This window comes from Daucus carota, chromosome 6 (genome assembly GCF_001625215.2).
Source record: "Daucus carota subsp. sativus chromosome 6, DH1 v3.0, whole genome shotgun sequence".
Classification (NCBI taxonomy): Eukaryota; Viridiplantae; Streptophyta; class Magnoliopsida; order Apiales; family Apiaceae; genus Daucus; species Daucus carota.
The window spans coordinates 24,411,452-24,436,954 of record NC_030386.2 but is presented as its reverse complement, the minus strand read 5'-3'; the positions used below and the strand labels follow the sequence as shown (position 1 = coordinate 24,436,954).

Genomic DNA, 25,503 nt, shown 5'->3' with positions numbered 1-25,503 from the left:
CAATCGGTACAATTCAAGGTCACAATGTTCTTAAAATATTCAGATCAATACTTTATGAATAAGTAAAGTTATCAAAAAAAATTAACTTCAATCCTAATACATTTACTTTTTGAAGTAAAATTAATTCTCAAAATATATTACAACAGCTTAATAAATTGGCGTGATAAAATAATTAACATTTATTATAGAATAAAGTGTATTTTATGTACCTGCACTTTAAGCGAGATACCACTTGTAATACTGCACTTCTTAAACCATCAAATGCAATATCATATTGCATTGTTCATAAATCGATACAATTTATGTAGTCCCGTATATAATTCTTAACACCGTTAATAGATAAAGGTATATTTTGTATGATTTCACCTCTGTAACGGTTTTTTTGTGCTTCTTTTTGTCATTTAACGAAACTATAACCCTAATTTTACAGCTAGCATATGAGATACCTGAGAGAAAATTAGGGACGCATGAGGCTGTATAATGATTTGGAGGGGTTGCAGTTTCGTTAAATAGCAAAAGAAAGCACAAAAGAATCATTACAGAAGTGAAATTACACAAATACCTCTTTTTTGTTAATAACGTTAAGAATTATAGACATGATTGCATAAATTGTATCGAATTATGAATTATGATATTGCATATGATAGTTTTAGAAGTGCATTATTGCAAGTGATGTCTTGCTAAAAATGCATGTGCACAAAATGCACTTTACTCTTTATTATACCTATGATTGTGTCTAATTAATTTGGAAAGTAGACTTTTTATCTCAAACTTATCGCCTCTAAATCGTAAATCCATTAATTTATTAGTTACATACACTCATAAAAAAGTGCAATTATTTTTCCCCACGCCATCACTGTGAAGAAGTCCAATTCCAAAGTTCAACGCAATACATATACACAAGTCGCAACCACTAGTAGTATCTTTTTCTACACGAAACAAATTACACAACACCTCCTACATGTATGTATGTTTCTATCAGCTCTATTTATTCCCCATAACAAACTCGCACTTGTAAAAGCTAAACAATTCACTACCAGTTTTTTATCACTTCTTATCTATCCAAACACACCTCATCTCTCTCGTCAACGATCTCTCTCTTTCTCTCTCGCTATGGCCGATATCACCGCCGAGACCTTCTCCTCCGTCGCCGTTCTCGACGGCGAGGACTCCGTCAGTTTCGGATTCGAACGCCCGGAGATGCACTCCGCCAATCTCTCCGGCACCGTGCAGCCGCCGTACGATCGCCACGTGTTTCTCTGTTACAGGACTTATGATGCTTGGCCTGCTCGTATCGAAACTTCCGACGCAGATCCGCTCCCTAAGCTCCTCGCTGAGACTTACAAAGCGAGAAAAAATGATGTTCAAGTCAAGGTGAGAGATTATTTTATGTAATTTTATGATTTAATAGTTTCTTGTTAGTGTAATTTATAGTGTACACTGTGTTTTTTGTTGTTGTTCTGTGTGTGTAATATTAATTTATTTAGTTCAAAGCTCGAAAAATGATGTTAAAAAATTTGAGCGAATGATATGTAATCATATGATTTGATGCTCTTGTATTAGTGTGATTTGTAGTGTATTTTGTGTTTTATATTGTTTTGTGCATATGATGTTAATTGATTTGATTTAAAGTCGAGATTAGAGCCAATTATACTATTTAATCCTCTCATCTAACTGTGATTTGTTATTTATATGTGTGTGTATTGATAGGTTTGGTTTAAGGACAAGATTAGAGCTAATTAGTTATGCTGGTCGATTGAATTAGCTATATATGCGACTTTGTGTTTCTAGTGAAATACTTTATTTTTTTGTCGTCTAGTGCGTGTAATGTAATTGATTTGATTTGAACTCATGGTGAGAACTAATTAGTCACACTAGCTGATTGAGTTGATTATATAGTCTCGTCCTAGTGTATTTTGTAGTGTATACTGTGTTTTTTTTTACTATTTTGTGTAAAGCTCGAAAAAAACGATGTTAAAAGGTCAGCGCGGATGATATGTGATTATAAGATTTAATACTTTTGTATTAGTGTGTTATATGATTTCATGAAATACTGTTTGTTCATTGTGTGTTGTCTAGTGTGTGTAATGTAATTGATTTGATTTCAACTCAAGGTGGGAACTAATTAGTCTCGCTAGCTGATTGAATTGATTATATATATGATTTTCTGTTTTTAGTAAAGGAAAATGTTAGAGACCACGAAAGTTGCCTCAAAACTTTTCCCACTGACATGTCATCGGTAACTTTCCTAGTAATATTATCGGAGCCGCTTGCATACACATGTGTCCACAAATTAAGCCAGACATACGTCGGTGCCATGTCATTTAAGGAAGGGAAATTTTTTGGGGCACCTAGCATTCCTCTTTAATTAATAATTAATGCTCTACTATGGATGTATGTGATGAAATACTGTGTGTTTTTCGTTTGGTGTGTGTAATATAATGATTTGATTTTATTGTGATGTTATTTGTAGACTCGGATAACTGTATGTGAAGGACGTGATGGAACAGAGCTGGTGGACGGGGATGTTTTGATTTTCCCGGATATGATCAAATACAGGTATGTTTTCGATTATCTTATTTGTATCATTTATGGGCTAGTTTGTAAAATACAGTTAGAAGTATATGTTTGGTTATAACTTATATATAGGAGTATTATACTATTATTTGATTATGTAATGATGGATGTGAATTTTTGCATAATCTGTATTTGGGAATTATGGTGTTATTTTGTATATTATGATCAAATATAAGGGGCCTGTTTGTTTCAATAACTTTACAGTTCCGGGAACATAAAGCACTCGTGTTTAGTTCAGTTCTATGTCATTAGAATTTATGCAGTTAATTTTTGGTAAGTTGGATTTTCTAACAATTAAATAAACTATGTAAACTTGTGGTGACCATGGATGTCTCTGTAATTTCCTGTGTTTTGGGGGACTACGAAAACATGAGAACTTGATGTTCCTTTGCTGAACTTTAAATTCATAGTATCAGACATGGTATTCCATATAGGTCCATAGGAACTATTCTCGGAATCCATGATTTACGTAGCTGGAAACAAACCAAGCCTTAGTCATTAACAGTCGCCCCCTCCCCTCATATATCATTACACTTTCTTATTCTTAAAATTTTCATGATCTGCAGTGTAAGAAAGACTGAACAAAAGTGGTGATGGATTATTTATGTTGCTTGTCTGTTCGACTAATTCATTTTTGTAATTCTATGATTTTAGGGGCTTGACAGAGACAGGAGTAGAATCTTTTGTGGAGGACGTGCTTGTGAATGGCAAGCCATGGACTGCTGGAGTACAAGAGGTGTTGGCAGGTTCCCATGTGTTTATATGTGCTCATAACAGTAGAGACAGAAGGTGTGGTGTGTGCGGACCAGCTTTAATAGAGAAGTTTATAGAGGAGATTAAACTTAAAGGATTGAAGAATCAGGTTATGGTGAGTGCTTGCTCACATATTGGGGGACATAAGTATGCTGGAAACTTGATAATCTTCAGTGAGGATTCAGAGGGGAAAGTCTCTGGTCATTGGTAATGATTTATATGTATTTATCTTTTAGTTCGTTCCAACTTTTAATGTCTGAACTTTCTAACTTTGTTGGTTGTGATGGTCCTAATATCTAATCTTTCTTAAAGGTATGGTTATGTTGCCCCAGATGATGTGCCTGAACTGCTAGATCAACATATAGGGAAGGGTGAGATAATTGAAAGGATTTGGAGGTTTGTTTCTTTCCATTTCTTTAGTTTGCTTGTCCTTTTATGTACTGTTTTTTAACTTCTCGTTTCTTGTGATATTTTGCTTGTTTATTCCTTTTAAAACTAAGACGAGATGTAGTGCTACTTCTATTGTTTATCTGTTTTAATAGTCTTAGCATGTATTGATGACTTTGATGGTTATTTTACTTGTGAACAAAAGTAAATTTATTAATGAGAGGTGACAGTCTATACGAGTTCTTGAGCAGATTTCTTGCATGTTTATGCCATTTAGCCGTTATGCGTAAAACATTAATTACTTGAAAGTGACAAGCTAACAATAAAGTACTACTACAGCACTTCAATTTTCTTTTCTTTTTTCTGGTTTATATATACTATAATTTATATCACCTTGTCTACCATGATATGTTACTTGTGTTTTTAACATTCTGACTGGACCCTCACCCTCTATTATAGCTTGCACTTATATCTTGTGCAATGCGTATCTGCATCCTCATGCCCTCTAGATGTGTGTGTACAACTGTCAGTCTTGTTTGCTTCTTGGGTATTAAATTTGTAACTAATATATTAATGGTACTTCTGAAAACCTTGAAGAAGATTTAATGACATTTGATAATATGCTCCAATAATAGGGGCCAAATGGGGGGAAACGTCAAAGAAGCTGAAAAAGTTGATGAACTGAAGCTTCCGAATGGAAATGATACTGAGAAAGAAGCCGAAAATGTTGATGAACAGAAGTTCTCAAATGCAAATGAGCTGAAGAATGATATTGAGAAAGAAGCTGAAAGTATTGGAGAACAGAAGCTCTCAAATGAAAACGACATGAAGAATGATTTTGAGAAAGAAGCTGAAAAAGTTGATGAGCAGAAGCTTCCTAATGGAAATGAAGCTAAGAAGGAGCCTCAGCCTCGAGAAAGCAGCCAAGAGGAGAAACCTACTGCTCAAAGCTGTTGCCAAGGTGATGACAGGATCTCATGTTGCAGAGAGCAAACCGCTGATGAAGAGCTGCCTTTGCAGAAAACAAAGACCAGCTGTTGCCAAAGTACCAATGGGAACTCATCAGGTAGCAATGAAGTTCTGGAGAAAGAAGTCAAGAAGCCACTGGGAAGACTCAGAAGTTGGGCAGGAAAGTGGGAGCAGCATGAAGTTTATGCAGCTGCTGGTGTTGTTGGAGCAGTGGCGACTGCTGGTGTAGTTTATAGCTTATATAGAAGGTCAAGGTGAAGTGGGATCCTTAACATCAACTCTGTTTGATCGTGGCTGTGATACCCTCCGTTTTTGTAGAGGTATAATAATACCCGGAAACATTCGAAACCATGCATCCCGTGGCAGAATAGCAGTGAACATGTTCACCATACTTTGTGAGAATGAACATTTAAATCTCACATTTTAATACAGAATAATCATAGTATTTGTAGTACTTTTATGCACATCAGCTGGGTTTTCTTGCGTTAAAAGATTAGAGTATAATCTATTATTAAAAATTTAAAATCATGATGGGTGGTTTTGCCCAAGTATCCAGCAATTTAAATGAAAGCAGCTGGAATGTGTGCGTGCTGCACCCAAATGGCACCATTCTTGCTGTATCCTCAAGCAGGGTTTCATCTTTAGTTTGTGTTTGTGAGGATCATACCAACCCAGGTCCTCTTTATTTTCTAACTTGAGATACCTAAAATACTTAAGTGACCCTGATGCTCAGTTATTTAGGCTGCCTATACAATGTGATGAGTAGAAACAAAACTCAAAATGATAATTTGATTTTTGAGATCACGAGGTAAACTGGGTATGTTAATGCTCTTTTGCGGTATTGGTCAATCAGTAAGGAATAACAAGAATGAGTTATATCCCATCAAATACAATGGAAAATCAGGAAGCAAAATTCAAGTCCTCTCCTAACCGAAGCTTCTCTAAGATTTTAAGGTCACAATATTGTATTAATAACCAGTTTAATATGTTAATAATCAGCTTATCTAGGATTTTAAGGTGTTAAAGAAAGACATCGAAAGAATCTTACACTTTGATCCAGGTCATGCATACATGATTTGCATGATTATAAACATTAAACATTGCTAGTTTGTTACTGCTTCACTGTATTTTCTTCTTGATCACTTTAATTTTATCACAGATGTTTATATTGATCATATAGTAAAAGATATTCGTTGAAGATAATGATATTGACCTCAAAGGGATCTATTGAGAAGTTCAAACAGCTTCAATGTGTGTTGGCACAAGTCCGAATATGTTAAAACATGTACTAGTCACCTTCCAAAAACATGAAAAGGAGTACAAACCAGACCTGGGTAAGAGTCTGTCTAGGAACTTTTAGAAGTGTACTTCTAAGTTACAACAAGTTAAAACTATGTATATTAAGCGATTTTGATCTTTCAAGTTAATTTCTTTTAAGTAGTTGGTCTAATGAAAACATGTAATTTTATTTTATTTTTCTAAAACAAAATATATTAGAAAAGGATATATGTTTACATTTCTCTTAGAAATTAGTAAACATGTTTTAAATATTTTTTTTCTTTTAAAATGAAGTTACTTATTTTCAGACAAAAAGTACAATCTTACATAAAAAAAATAAAAAATGAAAAATGCAAACAGAACCCCGAACAATGTTTCTGTAACAAGTAAGCTTAAACCTTAAATTGAAGTGCAAAAGCTAAACTTAAACGGCCTAAATCAAAGTGTTTTAAGCTAAATAAACTTCAACAACTTGAACAAGTATACAAGATACTTTTCAACTCCTTATTTTATTTTTCAAAATTTCAAGTTATACAAGTATATATCATCATTCAAATTGACCATCTATCAGATTCATTTTTCATAAATTGTACCATGTCAATATTACTAAATTACCCAAGCATATCCAAACTTAAATTTTCGCTTCCAACTTGTCATAATACTAAATCATCTTCAACCTTGGAGCCATAAGTAAATATTCAAAGATCACCCAAACAGAAAAACCTCCAACTCAATAGCAGTCATAAGAAAACTAAAAAAAAGATTAGCCAAACTTCAAGCTTACTCTCAAATCGACTCATCTTATCTAATAATTGAAGGACAGTTTATGTCTTCCAGGCTAACTGTGAACAGAATTGAGCTCACCAAGCCTTAAAACTCTGAGCTGGATTCAAACTTCTCAGGAAACGGCTTGTTTAAGCAGACAACCCAAGCGGCAAAACTTAACAGGGCTAAATCCATATACCGTAACAGAGATCAATTAGACTCGGGCCAAAAGACAGCCATAAACTTAGTATGGCGAGAAATTGTTTTTACAAGGAACTTGCAGATACAAGTTGAAAAATCATGCCATATCCGGGCAACTCCCATCTGCTGAAGTATGGTTAAATTCCAACTCAAAGCCTATATATGCTGCTATGTTCAACTGACCTGGACCTGCCTCGGATCTCCTAGATATTGTTTCTATAAAATTTGGTTAGATTAAAAGTTTAGCTTAGCTTATACTATACAAAATTACAGTGTAGTTTAAGGGATTTACTATTGTTTATTAGTTAATTTCCAACTCATAGCCTATATATGCTGCTATGTTTGACTGTCCTGGTCCTGCCTCAGATCTCCTAGGTCGGTCATCACAATCAAATTTGGATAAATTAAAAGTTAGCTTATACTATTCAAAAATACAGTGTAATTTAAGGAATTCACTGTCGTTTCTGCTCGATCCACCAACTAGAACATTGTGTAAGATTGATACATGTGTTTTGTGTTAGAAATTTTACATCCCACACAGGCACACACCATCTAGAACATATACCACCCTGATTGCCATTATGTTAAGTAACTATAAACAGCACAAGAGATAATGGAGAGCAATAAATTTGATGCTGGGTTTCATTGTGGAGCTTTGTCATTGGGTCCAAGCTCTTGAGCTTACAAATTAGAAAAAGATCAAGCTTAAAAAGAATGAACCAACATTTCAAGTCTTGACTTATTAATTAATTTCACATTCAAAAGACACAAGCCAGTATAAAAACTCTTAAAACAAGTGCTCTCATTTAAATATCTAATTGCCACGAGGACATGTCAAAAGCAACAGAAAAGAGACAATTATTGGAACAAGAATCATAGAAATGTGACACACTAGCCTGAAAGAGCAGAATTGAGGGCACTATGCACATCCACTCCAATTTGAGCTTCAGCTTTCTCCAAATCAGTTGTTGCTGAACTCAATTTCTGTGTGAACTCTGCCAAGCCCTTCTGTACCTGGTTTGCGTCGATTCGATCAACTGGGACTGCCTCAATTGCAACTATATCTGCATAAGAGTTTGCGTGGATGAAAGCAAAGCCACTGCTTACAAAATACTTCTTCACATCAGTTCCTTCATGCACTGACATGAGACCAGGTTTGAGCTCTGCAATTGTTGGTACATGTCCAGGAAGAATACCCATCTGTCCAGTTGTTGCAGGCACTATGACCATATCAACCTGTAAAGCCAATACATCAAAATTTGCATAAATAGCAAGCATGGAATTTATAACTAGTGTTCGCTTAATTCCAAGGAACTCAACAGCTAGAATGAAGAAAGCCAATTGTCCAAACAATCAACGTTCCTATGTCAAAGGAGCATGATAATAAGCTACATACTCCGTCCCATTTTACATGTCCCTTTTGGACAAAAGTTTGTCCCAAAATACTTGTCCCTCTATCTTTATAAAGCAATTTTTTAATGGTTTTCCTTAAAATGGTCTTGGAGTACAATTTCCAATATTTGACTAATATACATATACACAAAACATTATTTAATTAAGTGCAATTATCAAGGAAAGACGAGGAAATTAATAACTCAACTAACAGTTTCTTACGATGAGTATTTTTTCAAATGGGACATGTAAAATGGGACGGAGGGAGTATAAAACAATCGAATCACAAAGCACTTAGTCCACCCCAGCAAGTCTTGAGTTATAGATCTTTTTCCCTGTAGACTGCTCCCAGTGTAGACTTGTCAAATATACAAGGACAAACATCAATGCTTTAAGTGACCCAGCATGTCCATCACTTTGTGTGCATGAGTCTAGGTTTGCGTGTGCTAAGACCATTTTGCTTTTCAGGAATAATAAATATATAGGTTAACACAACATTTGGTCATTACCAGACATAGAGACTGAACTGGGAATCAAATCCCTTAGCCACGTATTGATAGGAAAAATATGTACAAACAAGTATCTGAACTACAAATTCCATCAAATTATATCAAAGGAAATTATTTTTTGCCACGAGAGTGAGTGATGAGTTTGTTATGAATTATAACATTGTCTGGAGGCATTTCTAATCCGCTGGGATGGGTTTCAAAGGAACTGAATGCGGTACGATGATGTTGCAAAACTGTACAGCACCATTCATAACCGGAAACAAATACATATAAAGAAGTTGCTCAGAAGTTTTCTAGCTAAGTTACTGATCTTACCTTGTAATTTACTTACAAATTGCAAACCTAAAATAATAGTAACAAGTATAAAATATATTTAAAAGAATTAAAGGAATTTATCACGGGATTACCCCAAATAATACAAAACCTGCATGCCTATAAACATACACTGGCATAAATCACAACCGGCATAAAATCAAAACACTACTTCAATCAACCAATCATAAACATAAGAAACCAAAAAATGGGTCATCCAGAGTTCTAAAAGGTCACCTAAATAATCACAAAGGCATACAACCTAATTAAAAAAACATTCAAACACAAATCTTAAAATTCATCTGTCATTTCGACATAATAAAACCTATCTAGTTCATCCTTCCTAAATCAAAACATCAAGTCTTTTGTTCATAAATAATAAAACTACTGACAATCAATCAAAATATAACCAACCATAAACCGGGTCATCAAATGCTCTATCGGATTGAAAAATCACAAATTCACATATCCCAATTCACCACCCAAAAACCCCCTCACAAAACATTACAGACCTCATCAATTGCACACAGACATAACAAAACGGGTCATCACATACTTAAACGGGTCAACCCGAATAAAACCAATTCGACCATCCAAAACTCAGCTCGCAAACCACAAAAATGACAAAAGGGTCCTCAAATCTATACACACAAGCACACAAATACACACAAATTATACCTCTTTGTTGGCTAATTCAGAAGCATAAGGAAGCACGAAATTAACAGTAAGCTTGGAAGGAATCGAAGTGGGTGTAGCAGGCCTAGCCTTCATATAAGCCAAAGGGGTCTTAGGTGGGTCAATATTAGGCACCACTTTCTTCCAAGCTTCCACAAAAGCGGCGTCTGTGGGCGGCGATGCTTCCAGATCGGTGGCGAATCGGCGAGCCCCGGACGGCGCGGATCGGGCCAGGAGACGAGCGGTGGCGTAGCGAAACATGGTCGGAGAAGATAGGGAGATTGGGTTGGCTTGACTCTTGCTAGTCGGATCCAAATGTGTGTGTGGAATGGGGGCGAGAGGGGGCTTCTTCTGTTTTATACTGGTGGGAGATTATATTCGCGATATCTTCTGTTTTTGCTGTGTTTACTGAGTTTCTAATAATATTTGGAAGTTATTGCAAGTATTTTTTTAGGTTACGGGAAAGTAGTTTTACTTAATTTATTAAAAAACATAGTTTTGGTGTTCTAGTGGAAAATATTATTTTCATCATATTCGTTCAACTATATTTGGTCTTCTAAATTTTTTAAATAATATAATTATTTTATCTATGGTTAATTTATCATCTATCTTTCATATAAAATAGGTTTAATAAATTTATATTTGAACGACGTCATTATATAATTCTCCGATCACTAATAGAGACTATTTATACTAAACCCTAGTTTTTTTTATCTTTTTTTTTTTGCTAATTGATTACTCACGCACACGTGGGAGTCAAACTCCCAAACTCGCGCAAGGGGCTACAAGAGTTTTACCACCACACCAACACCTTGTTGGCTTTCTTTTTTCTCTCTTCTTTCTAGCCGCCTCCCTATTTTCATCCCGAACGGGGGTTCCATCGGTTTTCCGGTGAAAACCCCCAAATCTTTTCGTTTGATTGCTAGTTCTTTGATTGTTTTTGCCTTTTCAATTGATTTTCTTAATTCATCTCCTTCTTCGGGGAAAGTTACATTTACGCCGAACATGTCCATACCAACGTAAACGCGTGAGGGGGTATGATGTTGAATCATCATAGATGATATCGTACTTAGATTTTATTTTATTTTCCATTTAAAATTGGATCTGAATCATGGAAAATCGAAAATCAAAACAAAATTTTGATTTAGAGAGGTGTATTGGATTGGGATTTTAAAGCATTTTTTTGCATTCATGAAATCCAAGGGTATTCGATTGGGATTGTTTGAAATCCATTAAAATCTTGAGGTATTCAATTGGGATTTCAAATTATGCTACAAAATCTGATGGTATTCAATTGAGATTTTAAATTATGCTTTAAAATCTGATTATTCAATTGAGATTTTTTAAAATCCATTAAAATCTGATGGTATTCAAATGCTGATGGATTTTGTTGCATTTCATAAAATGATGGATTTTGTGGCATTTTTCAGTGTATTTTAAGTTTTTTGAAATCCCATCAAAATCAATGGGATTTTGAAGTATTGTGCTTAAATCCTATCAACTCTGCGACATTTTATCAAGAATCCGCACAAGATCAAAATCAGACACAATCCATTAAAATCCATAGACTAAAAACAATCCATTAAAATCCCAATTAAATACACCCCTCTTAGATCTATATCATCGAAACTTTCGATTTTCATTCTTATTCGCTTCTAGAGGGCTTTTTGGATTTGTGAGTGGATCGATTATCTCCTACGCGTTGAGAGTGTGTGTTTTTTCTCTCCTTCTTTTGTGAGAGTTAGTTTGGATTCATCAATAAAAGCCTTCCGGGAATTGCATTTGTGGTTGATAGCTCAAATGGAATTTTTGGAAAAGATGGTGAACACAAAGTAAGGATCTATACATGTTCCATCGTCAATTTCAACATCGCTTATTTGTCTTATCTTGGATATGAAGAGGCATTTTAATTTTTTCTGTGCTTGTTCGACTCGATTATTCTTGTAGATGCTGTATGTACTATTTTTTTTTTTGAACTATCTCCTTTTTTTAAAAAAAAAATATAGACTATTTATTTATCCATAAGATGTTTCTTAATATTGTTCATAATTCTAACTTAAATGTGAGCTACTTGATTCCATATTTTGCAAATAAAATGAAAATAAACTTGATTATTTTGTTTTTAATAAATTAGATTTCGCTTCACACATTTTATTTTTCGTATACAAGTAATTTTTTCTAGAAAAAAGTATATATTTCCTAAAGAATAGTGACTTATTTTTCTAAAAGCATACTCAATACCTATAAAATATACTATATTTAGACCATTTAATATGTAAATATGATGTCTTCTTTCTAGATAAATTTTTATTTTCATCTTTTTATATTAATACTTCTTTGTCTCATTTAATCTTATACATTTTTTCACTCTCGACACGCACTTTAATACTTCTATTAAATATTTATTCTAAATTTTTTTTAATAAAAAATTTAAATGCTAAATTTTTATTCAGAAAATAATTTTTAAAATAAATTATAAAACCGTACTTTATTTTATTTAGCATCAAAATACTCCCTCCGTCCCAATGAATTGTATACGCTACTTTTTGGCACGCTTTTTAAGGCTTCATTAAAGTATAGCTCCACAACACTTTTTAAAAATTTTCTTTTTCTGAATAAAAATATAATGTTTAAACTTTTATTAAAAAAAAAAATTAAAAAAAAACATTTTGCAACTATACTTTATTGGAGTCTCGAAATGCGTGCAAACAGTGAACGTATACATCTCACTGGGACGGAGGGAGTACCAGATAGCTAGAGCAGATAACTTGTCAAAGCACCAACGGGAAGGCAGGAAAGGGGGAGCAGCATCAAGTTCTTGTAGCTGCCGGTGTCACTGGAGCAGTGGCAACAGCCGCTGTATATTATAGCTTATATTCAACGTACAGCGGGATCTGTAACATCAACTCTGTCTGATCGCGGCTGTCATACCCTCCTTTTCGTATAGGTACAATAATATAAGGATATTTTTTGAAGCATGCATTCCATTGTAGAATAGTAGTGAACTTGTTCACCATATGCATGAGCAATTAAATGAAAACGGATTGAATGTGTGTGCACACAGAAATGATCGAAATGATGCTTCAGCACCATTCTTCATATCTCATCGGGGTAGATTATAGATAGGCCTCTGGTGGGGTGGGGTTGGGGGGAGTTCAGGTACTAAGCAAGCTTCTTTATCTTGATTTTCTGATATGTAATTTTCTATATTTTCATGGCTAAAATTAGAGTATAATGAGCTATATGTATCGCTGAATCATAGTTAATTAGGCAAATTTGTTGGGAGAACTGAGTTATCCGAAAACATGGTTGAACTTCTACCTTGTTCGGTTAAATTGAAAAGAAGAGCTAAGTGAAAATATGTATCTTGGTTTAGAAGTTGGATTAATGTAACCTCAGTTCTCTGCCAAAGTCAAGCTATTATAATCTTGTTCAAGTTTGGCCAAGACTCCTGTCCCTCTTGCAGTTTATCTTCCTTGTACCAAAATATTGTTCAAAACACTGATTCAGTATGATAGCTTCTTAGCCTAAGCCATTTATTTTGATACTTGAACCCAAGAGCTGAAATTAGCAACCTCCTTCCCATTTATAATTTAGAGATTTTAACAAATAGAAGTTGGAACAGGATACAAAAGAGTAGGACTCGTTCAGATTAAAAAAGAAACCCGACAACTACTCATTATTAAGCAAAGCTGCAGCCATACAAGGAAAAACTTGACACTGCCATTATTTGTGCTAAAGCTAGCCATGCATACAACTGATAGATCTGCACTTTGATCTAGAACAGAGAAAGAAGGGACGTCCCAAATTTCTCCTTGGCTTCCTTGTCCAGTGGATCTTCACCCAAGTAGAGGTAGCAATAGGCCCTGCACAGAAGTTCGCTTTCCACCTTGCTAACCACCTTCCCCATCACTAGAACCCCAAACATCAAACAAACCATAATCAGATATTGTTACTTGACATCGTCTATATTTATAGAGGATTTACGGATACTTGACATTACCTGTTGTCTGGAGTGTGTAGCCCGGAAGGCGAGTAATTTCAATGACAGAGTCTTTTGGCAGCTTCATGTCATCAGAAGCTTCACCCAACAGCCTATATCAAGAAATTAGCATAATTCAGATTTTGCACAATTGATGTTATTAAAAGTTTATGAGGTAGTTGTGAGATGTTTTTACTTCTTTATGAGTTCATCATTTTTTCCACCAGTGAGTTTCTTGATAGCTGCTCCAAGACCTTCATCGAAACTCTTCTTGACCATGCTCATGGTGAGTGAAGTGTAGACTATCACCATCTTCACTGTCATGCCAAAATCACTGTCGATCACTGCTTGGTACATCTCTTTTGTTGGTTTTGTTGGGCATTTCCCAATCTTCGACTTCATAACTTCTTTCATTTTCTCATTGTCAGTATACATCCCTGCAATTCGGGCATCGTAATGTTACTATACATGTACAGACAGTTAAAGAAAGCGAAAAAATTAGTACAAATGTCCAAAGAATGGTACCAAAGCCATAGACTTTGATGCCAACTCCAAACATGCTTTTCTTCCTCAAACCAGCAGCAAATAATTGCTTTCCATCATCCAACTCAACCGCGAAGGAAACTCCACTCTTGGGCTCGAGCTGAAGGGGCACTTCTTTCTTAACCACCTGCTCCTGAACATTCTCCTGCTTTGCCTCCTCCTCTGCTCCTGCTGTGGCCTTTGTTCCGTTTTCGTGGCTTCCTTCCTTTGCAGCTCCATTCGTGACTTTCTCAGCCGCACTCTTGGGATCAATCTCGACATCCGGTGTCTTTGCAACAACATTTTCTACTGTGGTAGACATTGTTCAAATAGATATGGAGCTTTGTGTTTTTTTCTTGTTTTGCTTGTTTGAGTTGGTCTGGGAAAGCAGTTGTGCATGCTTTATATAGAGGTGAACAAAGATAAATTAGTGTGTGTCCTACCTTGGTATTAGCAATTTAAGATTGGGCAAGTTGTACACAAAGGCTCGCTCTTCTGTTGAAGTATTGATTATCCAAAATTTTATTGATGGTTCTGCTAGCTGATCATGATCATGATATAAATGTGTATCAGGATCTGGTTTCGAGAAAATAATGAATCAACACATTTATACCTGGATCTGGTTTAATACGATTATAAGTATTGAGGGATGATTACAAGAGTTCCATAAAACTATCAATGACCTTTTTACATAGTTGTAGGTCTCTCTTTACGGGATGTCGAAAATTCGAGATATTAATCGTCTCTCGTGCTTTTTACTAGATCTCCGGTTGTGCATTAGAAATTGCTTCAAACTATTCTTGTTTGCATGTGAGTTGTGACTTGTACAATGTGCTTGATGTTAGCTTAGCTAAAGATTTACTATATAACAGAAAATGTAATAACGATAATGATGAGATCAAACGTTTGTCTTGGCGCTAAAAAAATCTAGAAGATGAGATGATAAAATTGGAGAGGTGGTCTTGGAAAAACAAAGGATAAGGGTAATATAAATCATCTGATATCTGTGTCATTGAATAAATACAGGGCATTAATGTCTATCTTTCACAAGCTCAGTCTTATCTCTGGACGATGAGTAGCCTAGACAACCATGCATCAAGTAGCTTCCATTCAATCAAAGTAGTATTAGAAAAAATTTGGTCCTTAAAGGCTCGCTTAGCCTGGCTTTGACAGGAATTCGAGCAAGGACGGATGTAGGATTAAAATTTTCAGAGATAATAAATAAATTTTTAAATTTTTTTTATATATTTTCAGATTTTTAAAGAGTAATTCAATAATTTTATAAATTTAAAATGATGTTAACTCTTGCAGAAAAAAATTTAAATTTTTTTTAAAAGCCACACGTTTCTCCTCTTACTAATCTGCCTGAGCTCGAGAGACCTTGGAGGTTCAGGCCGGTCCTAATTCCAAAGTTTTTGGATTAATTCTGTTTTTTCAATAAATATTGTACTAAATTATGTACTTTAAAACCACACAAGCTTCGACTGTCGCAAGAAATCACAGTCGGGTTTAATGGATGATGGTAATTGTTCATGAATTAATTAATTGAGTCAATTGAAATAACCAAATAGAGTATTTATCAGAATCTTTTTTTTTTATAAAGATATATTATTTCAATAATAATGTTATTTCTATTCATGTATGTAACACTAAATTTTTTTTTTTTTAATATCAAAGTTTGTCTTTTCTAGTTTCTAATTTTTTACTCATAAATTCTTTTATTTTCTTATGTTTTTTTAGATATTAAGGGTTTTAAATTCAAATTATCGATTGATTATTTGACCAATTTCAACCGATTTCCTAAAAAGAAATATCTCTAACCCAAAGTTGGTTCGACTATGAGCACCGTCTTTTATCTCCAGGCCCATAAAAGTAAAAGTAAGTATGAATTAGAAGTGATCACTACTTCACTTCTCATTGTGATCCAATACAGAAAGGTGGATCATAGAGCTGGATCTTTGACATTAATCAAAAAGAGAGTTTGGGCTTTTGACCCAATAATATCGGCCCGTTACAGCAGTGCCGGAGAAACAGCTCTGAAGAACCCTAAAAACCTCTCTGTCACACACAAGTGCAATCAAGAAACAATGCATAGAGTTTGAAGGGGGGTTTTGGTGAATTGAATTGAAAGAGATGAAAGGAGGAAAAGAAGAAGTGAATAATACTAAGAATAGCAAAAAACGTAAAAGAGGAAGCAAGACCACCAACAAGGAGGAGGAGAAGAAGAAGAAGCTTTCTACTACTAATGTTCCTCAAACTAAATGCACCAGTTCTAGTGTTGGAAAATCCTCCAAGCCTGTCTCTTTTCTCGATAAGGTCTCTCCCTCCCTCTCTCTCTCTCTCTCTCTCCCTCTCCCCCTCTCTCCCTGCCTCTCTCTCTATTTGTGTGTGTCACAACTGTAAACTAAAGCTAATTATGAAAGAAAGAAGACTCCATTAAAGCTCTGTAAAATGTGTTTGTACATAGCTTTCTACTTTGTTTCTATTCTACTTGAATGAAATGTAACACACAGATATCTAATATATACACACCAACTCTGTAACTAACTTCTAAAACTAACTGCCACTACTTTGCTGAGCTGTCATTTCGGGACCACAGCTGTCACTCTGTTTTTCCCGCTTCTTCTCTTGATTCTTCTCACTACTAATATACTGAACATCCCCCCTCAAGTTAGGTGTATGAAACAGGTTGAACACACCTAACTTGGAGAGTAAATAACGCAGTTGGTATGAAGGTAAGGCCTTGGTGAATAAGTCTGCTGGTTGCTCTGTGGACGGAAGATGATGTGTAACCACAATTCCCTGTTTAATCTTCTGACGAATAAGATGGCAATCAATTTCAATGTGTTTTGTACGTTCATGAAACACTGAATTTGAGGCAATGTGAAGAGCAGACTGGTTGTCACAGTATAGAGAGACAGGAGTGAGATTAGGTACATACAACTCTTTGCATAGTGATAACAACCATGTAACTTCACAGCATGAATCTGCCATTGCTCTGTACTCAGCCTCTGCTGAGGAGCGTGAAACAGTATGCTGGCGTTTGCATTTCCAGGAGACTAATGAAGACCCCAATGTGACACAGAAGCCAGTGATAGACTGCCGAGTCTGTTTGCAGCTTCCCCAATCAGCATCCGTAAACACTCGCAGATTGAATGAGGAGTTGGATGACAACAGGATACCCTGGCCACATGTTTGTTTTAGATATTTAACCAACTTAAGAGCAGCCAACCAGTGAATTTCTTGTGGTTTATGCATGAACTGAGCCAGTATGTGTACAGAATAGGATAAGTCTGGGCGAGTAATAGTCAGATAAATCAAACGCCCAATCAACCTCCTATAAGCAGAGATATCAACAAGCAAGGGAGAGTTGGACTCTGCTGTCAGATTGTGGTTCTGATCTAAAGGTACTAAAGATGTCTTGGCCTCCTCATAACCAACATCCTTGATGATATCCATAGTGTACTTACGTTGATCCAAATAGATTCCAGCAGCTGAACGAGCAATTTCAATCCCCAGAAAGTATTTCAAGGGGCCCAAATCCTTGATTTTGAATTTGGTAGCAAGAAATTGAGTGACCTGAGTCATTAAGTCAGGTGCATTACCTGTTAATACCATATCGTCCACATACACTAGTAACACAACAAGCTTATTGTCTTTCTTGAAAACGAATAAACTTGAGTCACTGAAGGTTTGTGTGAATCCAAATTCAAGCAAAGCATCAGAAAGTATAGTAAACCATTCTCGAGGAGCCTGACGCAGCCCATATATTGACTTAATAAGTTTGCACACTAACTTCTGATTTGGAAATTGCTGTAAGACCTCTAGTGGAATGGGATACCCTTGAGGAATTTCCATAAACACTTCTTCATGCAAGAAGCCGTGTAAAAAGGCATTGGTAACATCAAGCTGTGTGATGGACCAATTATTCATTGCTGCCAGTGCAAGAACAACACGAAAGGTTGCCATTTTGGCTACTGGTGCAAACGTATCAAAGTAGTCCAAACCTTCTGTTTGTGTAAATCCCTTGGCTACAAGACGTGCCTTGTACCTGTCTATTTGACCATCAGGCAAATACTTCACTTTAAACAGCCATCGACAGCCAACTGCCTTTTTGTTAGGTGGGAGAGGTACAATTTGCCAGGTCTGGTTAGCTTCCATAGCAGCTAACTCAGTATTCATTGCAGTGCACCACTCACTTGATTTACTGGCTTGATTGAATGTCTGAGGCTCTTGAATTTTTGAAATATTAGCCAAAAAATGCTGATATGACTTGTCAAATGCAGAATATGAGACACAATTAGTCAAGTTTTGAGTTACAGTATTCTGCAGTTGTGGTGGCAGATTGGTGTAATCTTTAAACTTGACAGGAGCTTGCCTTTGTCTTTGAGGTCTTACTACATGAGTAGTAGCTTCACTGATAGGTATTGTAGACTCAGAATTATCTGTATTAACAGATACTGTAGGTGAAGATTGCATATTCTGCTCACTAGTATCAGTATTGATACTGCTGGGAGTTGGATAGCATGTGATGGGATCTGACTCCCATTCAACAGTAGAGTTGTTCACAAACAGTGGAGTGGTTTTCAAGGCAATGTCAGAAGTAATTTGTTGAAACGGAAACTGACTTTCATCAAAATACACATCTCTGGACACAAAGACTTGTCTGGTCTGCAGATTTAGAACTTTATATCCCTTTTTAGCATAGGGATACCCCAAGAAAACTCCTTTAATTCCTCTTGCTGCAAATTTGTCACTTGGTTGAGGAACTGTAGTTGCATAACACAGGCAGCCAAATATTCTAAGGCGAGAATAATCTGGCTTAGAATGAAACAGCACCTCATATGGTGACTTGCCTTGAAGTACAGGTGTGGGTGTTCGATTAATAAGATAGCAAGCAGTTAACACACAGTCTCCCCATAAAGTAAGAGGAACATTGGATTGAAACCGTAAGGCTCGTGCAACATTTAGAAGATGTCTGTGTCTTCTCTCCACAATTCCATTCTGTTGTGGAGAGTAAGGACACGTGGTTTGATGCACCACACCATTTTGTGCAAACAAGTTAGTCACAGTTTGATTAACAAACTCAGTACCATTATCTGAACGCACAACTTTAACAGATGTCTTGAACTGATTTATAACATAACTGAGAAAATCAGATATAATACGACTAACACCAATTTTATCTGGTAGCAGAAAAACCCATGCAGCACGAGACATGTCATCAACAATTGTTAAAAAATAAGAACAACTGCCATGAGTCTTAATTCGATATGGTCCCCATAAGTCCATATGGACAAGATCAAACACATTTGAACTACAAGACTCACTATTAGCAAAAGGATTTCTAACTTGTTTTGACAGATGACAAATATCACAAGTGTGATTGACAGAAGATTTACACTGAAAAGGAAACAATTTCAGAACAGACATAGGCACATGGCCAGTTCTTGCATGCCAGAGATTAGTATCTGCCGAATGAGAGGCAACAGCTGAACAAGAGGATGTAGAAGATAGTTTGCAAGCATTTAGAATGTAGAGACCATGGACAGCTTTACCAATCTCTAGGTCCCTCATCAAGGTAGGGGCCTGAAGAAAGCAACAATCATTCTTAAACACAATAGAAGACACTGAATCAGTCACAAATTTGGAGACTGAAAACAAGTTATAATGAAACTGAGGCACACACAGTACATTGTGAAGTGTAATATGAGAGTTAATAGAGATAGATCCCATATGAGTGACAGGTGCAGTGTGACCATTAGGAAGGTATAATAGAGACTGACATGTCACAATATCAGACAATAGATGTAGATGAGGTGTTACATGATCAGTGGCACCTGTGTCAACAATCCACTCAAAATCCTTGTAGGAATTATTGTGCACATGACTAGCAAAATGCAGAAATGTACCTGCAAACTGAGTACTATTGACAGTAGCATATGGATTTGTCTCAGCAGCTGGTTGAACAGAGGTATGATTTAGTAGCTGTAGAAGTTGCTTGTACTGACTTTCAGAAAATTGAAAGTTGCAAGTTGATGCATCAGACTGAGATATAGTAGATTTTGTCTGAGAATTATCAGCACTCTGAGAGACTTGAGCAGCTACAGCATTCCTGTTGGACAGATGTTTTGGCTTAGGCTTGGGTTTACCATACATTTTGTGCCACTCAGGATAACCATGCAGACAAAAGCATTTATCCTTGGCATGTCCTTGCATGTGGCAGTAGTCACAGTAGATAAGCACATCAGACTGAGCCTTCTTGACTCCTTTCACAAATGTAGTCTTGGACTTGACTGCTAAGGCTACACTGTCAGCAGATGGATGAGAACTACTAGCAATCCCTCTCTGATTTTCCTCTTGCAACAGTATGGAATAGCATTTGCTAAGAGAAGGTAATGGATTCATTAAAAGAATCTGTCCACGAATAGAAGTGAACGTGTCATTTAGTCCCATCAAGAACTGCTCTAACTGTAAAGACTGTTCATGAGCATCCAGTTGAGCATTGATTGTACAGGTACACTTGCCACAGCATCTAGGAGAAGTAGTCATAGAAGACAATTCTTCTTGCAATGTCCTGTATTTAGTAAAGTAGGCAGAAATAGACAAACTATCCTGAGAGAGATGAGACAGTTCTTTCCTGAGGGCAAACAATTTAGGCACATTAGTCTGAGCATAACGAATACGTAATTCATCCCAAATTGCCTTTGCAGATTTCATATACTGAATGCTATTGCGAATAGATTCAGTCACAGAATTAAGGAGCCAGGATGTCACCATATTGTTACACCTGTTCCAATGTCCATACAAATTGGATGTAGATGGAGGTGAAGTATAAGTTCCATCCACAAAACCGATCTTAAACTTGGAAGAAAGAGCAATATCCATGGCACGTTGCCACTGACTATAATTGTGCTCATCAAGAAGCACAGTAGTAAGTATCAAGCCTGGATTATCCGAAGGATGAATGTAGTATGGATGATTAACATCAATTGCAGTTATAGAACCTATCGTAGCAGATGAATAGGACGCAACTGTAGACATGACTAAAAACACAGAATCACAGCAGATTCAAGCAAGATTTGGAGAGAATCGTGTTGATTAACACAAATCACAGCACAAACAAGCAGTAAATCACAACAACAAGTACCAGAAGAGCAATTAAACCACGAATTACACCTCTGATCAAAGAACGAAAAACCAGATCTGAAACAGCAAGAAAACCTAAAAAAACACCAGATGTGAGATCAGAAAGAACGGCTTATCTGAAGTCACAAAGGAGATGCGGAATGATTAGACGCGATCGAGACGCTCTGATACCATGTCACAACTGTAAACTAAAGCTAATTATGAAAGAAAGAAGACTCCATTAAAGCTCTGTAAAATGTGTTTGTACATAGCTTTCTACTTTGTTTCTATTCTACTTGAATGAAATGTAACACACAGATATCTAATATATACACACCAACTCTGTAACTAACTTCTAAAACTAACTGCCACTACTTTGCTGAGCTGTCATTTCGGGACCACAGCTGTCACTCTGTTTTTCCCGCTTCTTCTCTTGATTCTTCTCACTACTAATATACTGAACAGTGTGTGTGTGTAATAGAGTGTTACAGTGGGTGTGTTTGTCTGCAGATGAAAGCAAGGTTATCAGGAGGACATTTTAGAATGATAAATGAGAAGCTCTATACTTGCTCGTATGTATATATCCAACTCTTTATTTGCTTGAATTTGACACACACACACACACACACACATTTACTGATTGTTCTTTCTTTGTACGGTAGGGGAGAGGAGGCACTTAATTACTTTGAAGATGACCCTTCTTTGTTTAACATGGTAATCTTGTTTACATCTTTTGTGATTACAGACTACTCATGGGGCAAAATTATATCTTTTTTACATTTTAGTTTATGGGATTAGAAATTAAGTTTTTGTATTTATTTCTGTTAATCTACTTGGGCAGTATCATGTAGGATATCAAGAACAAATGACCCATTGGCCGGAGCAACCTGTTAACATCATTATTCAATGGCTAAAAGATCACAGCCCCTCTTTAGTTGTTGCCGATTTTGGCTGTGGTGAGATCCTAGACGCACTCCTTGTACCTTATTGAAGTTTTAAATTTATTTATGTAGGCATATATGATTGTTAGAATTTGTTGTTTTCTATTTCACGTGTCATGATCATCATCATCACTTTGCATTATTTGACAGGGGATGCTCGCCTTTCTAGAAGTGTGAAGAATAAAGTTTTCTCTTTTGATCTTGTTGCCCACAATTCTTCTGTAGTGGCCTGTGATATGGCAAATGTATGTCCTCTTCCTCAATTTGGATACTTATATCAAAACTTGATTATTTTTGCTCTTAAATATTAAATGGACTTTGCTTAGTTCATTTGATAATGTAAAAAAAAACTTTGGAATTGTTACAGATTTTGCTATCATGTTAATCAAAAATCTATAATCATGGTCAGTTATGGGGGTAGTACAACCTGAAGCATAACAGCAAGAGTAGTGAGGTTACTTATTTGCCCAGTTTGGGTGTGGCTAGAGGCAAAGCTCATTATAATCTTAATGTCGTTGCATTTATAGAAGTCGAACTGAATTGTTTTGATATTATGTAATCCGGGTCAGAATCTTGAATTAAAACTTCTGTTGAGTATCTTCTGTCAAAAGTATCTCTCCTTCGTTGAAAGCATCAGTTGGTCACAATGTATCATGCTAATCATTAGACATTAGTTTATATAATGAAATGAGTCAAATGAGTCTTGGTGAGGTTCTGTCTACTAAATTTTGTTAACCTCATCTGACTATCTAAGTAATTCATAACCTGATCATGTACTAATTTCAATACTCGCTTCCATATAGCAAATTTGTTAGTATGCATAACTGTCCGTGATTAACATTTGCAATTTAGGACTCATAATCTTTAGATTAAAGTCCTTTTTGGGTCGTTTGGTTCGGGAGGTGATATGGGGTTGGACCCGGGAATCGGGTTAAGGTGGTACGGGGTTGAGGTATCATTGTTGATATCATGCGTTTGGTTGGACGGTGGAATGAAAATATTTTTGAGTCATTATTTTGAAATAATTGAAATATTATTTTAATTAATGTTTTCATATATTTTAAGTCATTATTTAAATTCTGTATTAACAAATTACATGTAATCCTATAACTAGAGATGAAATAAAAGAAAAATACCTCATACCAATGTGCCTCCCCCTTGGACACGAAAAACTCATACCTTGAGGGTTTGAGGTATGGGTTTCAGAATAATTTTTTATCAACCAAACAAGAGCGATGGCCTGTATTGGTTTGGAATGAATGAAACCCATACCTGATACCTAAAGTGCTCGAATCAAATGACCCATATAGTTATTTCATATTTCCTCGATCATCGTTCTGTTGCTCTGAACTCTGTGATGATGCCTTGGTCCCTCATTGACTAATCAAGCTTGATTGGGGATGTAGACTACTCTAGAGACTTCATCAATTGATGTTGCTGTTTTCTGCCTTTCACTGATGGGGACAAACTTCCCTAGTTACCTTTGCGAAGCACAAAGAGTTCTTAAACCAGGGTATCCAAATCTTTTCACATAAGACTTGTAAATTCGATTTTTTTCCAAGCATTTCTTTTGATTAATCATAAAAGAACAGTGGCTGGCTTTTGATAGCAGAAGTGAAGAGCAGATTTGATCCTACCAATGGGGGAGCAGATCCAAATAATTTTTCAAAAGCAATATGTGAACTAGGATTCTACTCTGTATCAAAGGTGAACATACAATCATCTTTTTCATTCCTGAATTTGTTTAATGTTTTTCCGTATTTGTCTAATTAGTTTTGTGTCTTATGTGCAGGACTTCTCAAATAAAATGTTTATACTTTTCTACTACAAGAAAAAGGTGAAATAGCTTTTGCAGATGTCATACAGATTCCTGTAGGTCTATGACCACTATTGATTCATGAATTGGTTTAACACAGCTTCCCTAATTTATTCAACAGGAGAAGTTAAAATCAAAGAAAGAAATTAAGTGGCCTTCGCTGAAACCTTGTTTGTACAAGCGGCGATGAGGGCAGGAAACGGTTTGGAGTAGACGTCCTGCTCAATAAGTTGTTTGAACTTGGATAGGCATGCTATAGACTGTAACTCAATGTGGTTCGTCATGAGTCATTGGTATGTGCTTGCTCCAAGAGCTTATACTTGTACGAAGTTGTGATTTTGTATTTGTACCGAGTTCTCTGTCTAGGAATTTGATTTAAGCTTTCTGTTAAGCTGATGAAGTCGAAAATCATCATCTTTTTTTTTTTTTTGTATAATACAGTAGCTCCTTTTTTTTCTTTTTCTTTTCTGCCAAATACATTCGCTCTTTTTATTAAAAAGTGCCTAAAATATCATAGAATTATGTATTATTTTCAATCTACACCATTCTAATCGAATATGATTTTCCCCTCATCCGTCCACAAGTACATCTAAGTGATCACAAAATCGTTGATCGAAATCTTATATGCAAACCAGTAGTAATAATATGCCTCAAATTTTGTTTTGTTAGAAAAGGAATATGCCTAATTGATACACATCAAATTCAATTGTGTTTTAGTTTTACTTCTTAATGATGTCAGTAGACATTTTATATCATTTTACTTCGACACGGATGATGTTAATTGAGTATTAGTGACTCCTAATCATGAAGATGATTAGACGAGAGGTAATTGACTTGGAAGACTCCGTAATGCACAAAAACGAAGGTTTGACTTTGAAGATAAATTTGAGATGACAATGAAAGGAATAAGATGGATTCACCGTCGGTGCCTGCCGGATCATCGATTCCAGCTTTTGTGCGCGTCTAAATTTCTTTCATAGTTGTTGAAACTAATTAGTTTATAGTATATTGCAGTGCAGATTAAATTATGATTACCTGGTCAAACAACTTTCTAACCGTACTTGAAGAAAAAACACTCACCGATCACCGATTGTAATGTAACAACCATATTGCATGTCTGCTTCACATTGCTACTTTTTCTTCATTTTTGACCGCAGGTGCCCTACAAATTTCATATCATGAACAGAATATAACACAAATAATAAAGCTGCGTTTTTTTTTTGCGTTTAGATGGGAAGAATGAAAATTTTAATAATTTCAGTAATTTATTTTAATTTTTGAATTAAAAATTTAATC

The 25,503-nt window shown here is 35.7% G+C and overlaps 4 protein-coding genes across 4 annotated transcripts; 2 read left to right on the top strand and 2 right to left on the bottom strand.

Annotated features, from left to right (window-relative positions):
• The first annotated feature begins 926 nt into the window (after positions 1–926).
• LOC108192768 (uncharacterized) lies at positions 927–5,150 on the top strand. Its single transcript, XM_017359248.2, has 5 exons — positions 927–1,374; positions 2,474–2,559; positions 3,232–3,537; positions 3,643–3,726; positions 4,353–5,150. Exons 1-5 carry the CDS (start codon positions 970–972, stop codon positions 4,942–4,944), a joined length of 1,473 nt encoding a protein of 490 aa, XP_017214737.1. The 5' UTR covers positions 927–969; the 3' UTR covers positions 4,945–5,150.
• A 2,495-nt stretch (positions 5,151–7,645) lies between these two features.
• LOC108224355 (ATP synthase subunit delta', mitochondrial) lies at positions 7,646–10,235 on the bottom strand. Its single transcript, XM_017398934.2, has 2 exons — positions 9,822–10,235; positions 7,646–8,166 (listed from the first exon to the last, which is right to left on the bottom strand). The coding sequence occupies exons 1-2, from the start codon at positions 10,077–10,079 to the stop codon at positions 7,822–7,824; spliced, it is 603 nt and encodes a 200-aa protein (XP_017254423.1). The 5' UTR covers positions 10,080–10,235; the 3' UTR covers positions 7,646–7,821.
• A 3,145-nt stretch (positions 10,236–13,380) lies between these two features.
• Positions 13,381–14,709, bottom strand: LOC108226693 (chalcone isomerase-like protein 1). The gene is made up of 4 exons (XM_017401687.1): positions 14,326–14,709; positions 13,997–14,237; positions 13,822–13,913; positions 13,381–13,730 (listed from the first exon to the last, which is right to left on the bottom strand). Exons 1-4 carry the CDS (start codon positions 14,642–14,644, stop codon positions 13,597–13,599), a joined length of 786 nt encoding a protein of 261 aa, XP_017257176.1. The 5' UTR covers positions 14,645–14,709; the 3' UTR covers positions 13,381–13,596.
• Positions 14,710–16,349: 1,640 nt separating this feature from the next.
• On the top strand, positions 16,350–24,684 carry LOC108225100 (ribosomal RNA-processing protein 8). The gene is made up of 9 exons (XM_017399915.2): positions 16,350–16,638; positions 21,961–22,022; positions 22,113–22,164; positions 22,292–22,406; positions 22,542–22,636; positions 23,798–23,904; positions 23,984–24,098; positions 24,184–24,228; positions 24,329–24,684. Exons 1-9 carry the CDS (start codon positions 16,456–16,458, stop codon positions 24,395–24,397), a joined length of 843 nt encoding a protein of 280 aa, XP_017255404.1. The 5' UTR covers positions 16,350–16,455; the 3' UTR covers positions 24,398–24,684.
• The last annotated feature ends 819 nt before the right edge of the window (positions 24,685–25,503 follow it).